General features: G+C 43.6%; 2 protein-coding genes across 2 annotated transcripts; one reads left to right on the plus strand and one right to left on the minus strand.

The window, feature by feature from the left end:
- The first annotated feature begins 1,514 nt into the window (after positions 1-1,514).
- Positions 1,515-2,021, plus strand: LOC120287244 (omega-hydroxypalmitate O-feruloyl transferase-like). The gene has a single exon (XM_039299972.1). The coding sequence runs from the start codon at positions 1,515-1,517 to the stop codon at positions 2,019-2,021; it is 507 nt and encodes a 168-aa protein (XP_039155906.1).
- A 1,557-nt stretch (positions 2,022-3,578) lies between these two features.
- LOC104417207 lies at positions 3,579-4,241 on the minus strand. The gene has a single exon (XM_010028518.3). The coding sequence runs from the start codon at positions 4,239-4,241 to the stop codon at positions 3,579-3,581; it is 663 nt and encodes a 220-aa protein (XP_010026820.2).

The raw sequence follows: 4,241 nt of genomic DNA on the forward strand, positions 1-4,241 counted from the left end.
TCGGCTCCGCCTCCTCTCCCTCTCGGTCTCTCCCTCTCTCTCGCGATTTCTCTCTCTCTCTCTCTCTCTCTGCTGAATCAAGCAAAACCGGCCACCTTCTCTCTCTTCTCCCCTTTTATTTCCCCTAAAGCTCATCATTAGTAATGATTGATTTGCCTCAACCAATGGCCAATGCATGGCCTTCTCCTTGCCACTTGTCTTGATCCATGCAAGATGGGCCTTGGAGTTGGGCTTGGGCTTGGGCCATCCGGCCACTCCTCCTTGGGCTGGTCGACAGCCCCCTTGTGGGCTTTAATGGGCCGGTCGAACTCCCTCTTGGGCCGACTAGCTTGGCCCATCAAGCTTAGGCCAAATGGGTTTAAGGCCCATTCGAAAATTAACCCCCTTTTCCTCTTTTTTTTTTTGAAATTCTTCTATAAATATTTTTGAATTCCAATTTTCGTCTCGGCCAAAGTCTTGGGATATTTTTGTTCATTGAAATTTAAATCATATGGCCAAGCATAGATTATTAATCTATTAAATTTAAATTTCCACAGTCACAAGCACAAATCATCAAATTAAAAGACTAATTGGCTAAAACATAAGCCATGGAAATTCTATCACCTAATCAAAGGCTTTAACACACCTTATGGCTTGGCTTTGAATTTCTGGGATGCCACAACCAAGCCAAGCCAAATGCTCGGTTGTCGTCGATTGGCGCCCCCCTCCACCACCCGCGCACACTCGCAATGGCCATGATGGCCGCCTTTCATGCCCTGGACAAAAAAGACCCACGGCCTCCACAGGTCGCTAGGAAAAGGATTCTATGAATCGTGACTAAAGACGGAGAATTTTGGAAGATTTTTGTATTCTCTCTTCAGTAGTTTCTAATGTACAGTCCCCTGTAAATATAATACAAGATGTGCATAATGAATGGAAGTAAAGGATTCTATGAATCAATCTAAATCTAAATCTAATCATTAATTGATTTGTGTACAATCATAATCAAATCAAATCTTCTGTCGAATATCATGAGCAATCGCCGCATATCTTCCAACACAAAAGATCAACAGGTATTCTGTCTTATGAGAATAGATAGGTGGCCATTCATATACATCTTTGAATAATATACACGTCAATAGGTTCCAAAGTAATGCAAAAAATACACCCAACACTATACCAAAATAAATTTCCAGGTGAGTTTGTTGCACAACTTTGAAATAATGAAAGATCATTTCTCCCCCAAATATAGTTTCGATCGACCAATATCCATGGAAGCACAGCCTATGTTAAATCCTAGAAAATATGATATGGCTCAGCAGTGTGCACATTTCCTTGCGAAATTTGATTGATTTTGACTGTCATACAAGTAGTAATTGTATGAATCTACATATTCGTGTGTGTCTCTATATATGAGTGTGTATTACATAAAGATTTGGTCACAAAAAATGGAATCTATTAATCTTGAATGACAGTTTACGAGCAGCTACACCAGCTTCATAGCACTTGCAGCCTTAGTGTGGCGGGCTCGAATCATGGCCCTCGAGATGAAACTTCATCAACAGTCGAAGCTCCTTTTACTTGTTGACTTCAGGTCTAGGCTGAAAACACCATTGCCTGACGGATACTTTGGGAACGCGGTCGCCATGCCCTGCTATCTTTGCACCACGGAAGAGTTGATTGAGGAGCCAATCTCTGCTTCTGCAGAAAGAATAAAGAAGGCAATCGAGAGTGTGACTGACGACTACATACGGTCAAGGATCGACTATTTGGACATGAATCGATTAGAGGGGTTGCCTGTGGGCACACTAATAATAAGTTCATGGGCGAGGCTCGAGTATGGCAAGACGGACTTTGGGTGGGGAGAGCCAAGGTTTGGGATTGATGGCCTGCCGAGCTCAAGCTGCATGTTTATGTCAGACGGAAGAGAGAAGGGCATTGCGGTGAAGTTGGGTCTGCCACTTTCAGCCATGATTGCCTTCGAGAAGCTTGTTTGTGATCTAAATGATACTCAGCACACTCATATTGGTATTCAAAGCTAGTTTGCAAAGTGTGACCGACCGCAAGTGGATTATCTTATTCAACAAGGGAATGATATTGTCACATAAGCTAATAAATCAATCCGGAGTTTGGTTTTGAATGCGTAATCTATTAGAATTCTAAGTATACTTTGTGTCTTCTCATATTGTTTCAACTGTCATCGTCCAAGAACAATTTAATAAAATATGATCTTTTCTGCTTGTCGTGAAGCTTCAATTTCCTTTTTCACATGTAAGTTTTTGAAGGTGCTATGAAGCCCTTTCATTAGACACTTTTCCTTTTCTTTTTTTTTATCGAGTAAGAAAGAAATAATAATTTAAGATCAAGATCATGCAAGAGAGAGCCTTTCAATATGCATCATGAAATTTATCTAGCTACTTAATTGACACTGATTGACAAATCCAAGTCTATCGACACGGATCAAGTTGCGAAACCATCTTAATTTAGGCATAAATTGCTGTTTGGACACATAGATAATTATTGACACCTAAACTTTTTCTTTTATTTAGAAGTTAATTGCATAAAAAGTCAGGGATTAGCTTCTAAAAAATTTTCATTGAAATGCATTGCATGTAGACATTAGGGACGGTTGCATTATTAGTGTTACTCATTAATATATATATGTATGTATGTATGTATGTATATGTATATGTATATGTATATATATAAAGGGGAGAGAGGACCAAGGACAGGCAGAGAAGACTGGCGCGAGCGTCGCACCGGAGTTGGTCAGGGGTTGACTTACAGCAACAGCTGGCGTCGCAGGAGGCATGTGCGCCGAGCTTGAGAGAGGAGCGAGCTGTTGCGGAGGGGTTGGGAAGAGGCGGAGAAGCTTTAAGAGAGAGAGGAGATCCAAGGGAGGGAGAGAGAGAGCCCCGAGTGAGATCGGCGAGCGAGAACGGGAGGGCTTCAGCCGACGCCCCAGCCGCGCGTGAGCTCCGCTGACGACTCTTTCCGGTTGACGCCATTGAGCCGAACCGGTAAGCCCTTTGTCCGTGCCCAGTTTCTTGCCCAGTTTGGGACACGACGGCTGGAGCTCGCGGCCAACCGGCTCGCGCGAACTCCAGCTCCAACCGTCCTTTGTATGGCTGATGTTTATGTCCTGGTTCGTTTGTCAAGAGTCCCGGCTCGGGTTGAGTCTCGGCTGAGCGGGAAACCACTCTTTTCCATAGCGTATACTAGAGGTTCAATGCAATGCCACAGTGAGATCTGGTTCTGTTTCGCTGTCTTGGCCGGAGTCGAATCGTCCGGGTTTCGTCCTGTTGAACAAATTACATTGAATGCATGAACATAATCAACAAAAACGACAACATGAAGCATATTCTTAGTCAACTAGAAACATGCATGTTTATTTTTGGGGATACAATTTAGGGAATGCGCTTTCCTTTCTGATTTAGAGCACCAACCTTATCAAAACTATAAATAGATAGTTATACCAACCTTCTGTTAGATTGCAATTTTTTTATTTTTTTTAATCTCACGGCCTACTTTTTATCTATCAAGTTTCCTTTTCTTTTGGGACTATTTTTTTTTTTTTTTGGTCAAAGGAAAGCATATATTCATAGAAACATCATTTTACAACCGGCCAGAAGGGCGTCGACATATATTAGATTCATCAAAATAAGAGGAGGGAAGATATTCCAATTGTGGGCCAAAGTTGAATCTCGCTGGGCCTTTGCAGCCCAGTCTGCAACTCCATTGGCTTCCCGGGGACACCACTGAATCGTAAGATTAGGGAACAATGGCAGCAGTTCAGCAGCCTCCGCAAGCAGGGGACGAAGCTCCCATGGCGCAGATCTCCTTCCTGTGATGGCATCCACCACTGATCTACAGTCCGATTCAATCACAACCCTAGCGTGCTGTAAGCCTTGTGCTATCAAGTGCTGGATCGCGAAGGAGAGGGCTTGGAACTCCGCTACCAGTGCTGAAGCAACGGGAAAACGTTTGGTGTAGATCTCGGTAAGTCTTCCCTGATGATCTCTAAAAACCGCAGCCAGCGCCCCTTCTGTGCTCTCTGGTTGATATGAAGCATCAACGTTACATTTTAATGTACCTAGATCAGGCGGTCTCCAGAGCTGATCAGGGTTCAGGTTGAGCGCACGTTGCCGCGCAGAGTAAGGGGAGGTAGAGGTGATCTGGTAAAGCCTCGTCTCCGTCAAAGCTGTTTCGACTACCATGGAGGAATGGAGCCGTTGATTGCGGAAGAGGTAGCTATTCCGCAT

This window comes from Eucalyptus grandis, chromosome 8, assembly GCF_016545825.1.
Source record: "Eucalyptus grandis isolate ANBG69807.140 chromosome 8, ASM1654582v1, whole genome shotgun sequence".
In the NCBI taxonomy this organism is placed as follows: Eukaryota; Viridiplantae; Streptophyta; class Magnoliopsida; order Myrtales; family Myrtaceae; genus Eucalyptus; species Eucalyptus grandis.

Bases quoted from the DNA above. Each gene is read 5' to 3' on its own strand.
- LOC120287244 (XM_039299972.1), top strand. From the start codon at position 1,515: ATGGCCCTCGAGATGAAACTTCATCAACAGTCGAAGCTCCTTTTACTT.
- LOC104417207 (XM_010028518.3), bottom strand. From the start codon at position 4,241: ATGCGGAATAGCTACCTCTTCCGCAATCAACGGCTCCATTCCTCCATG.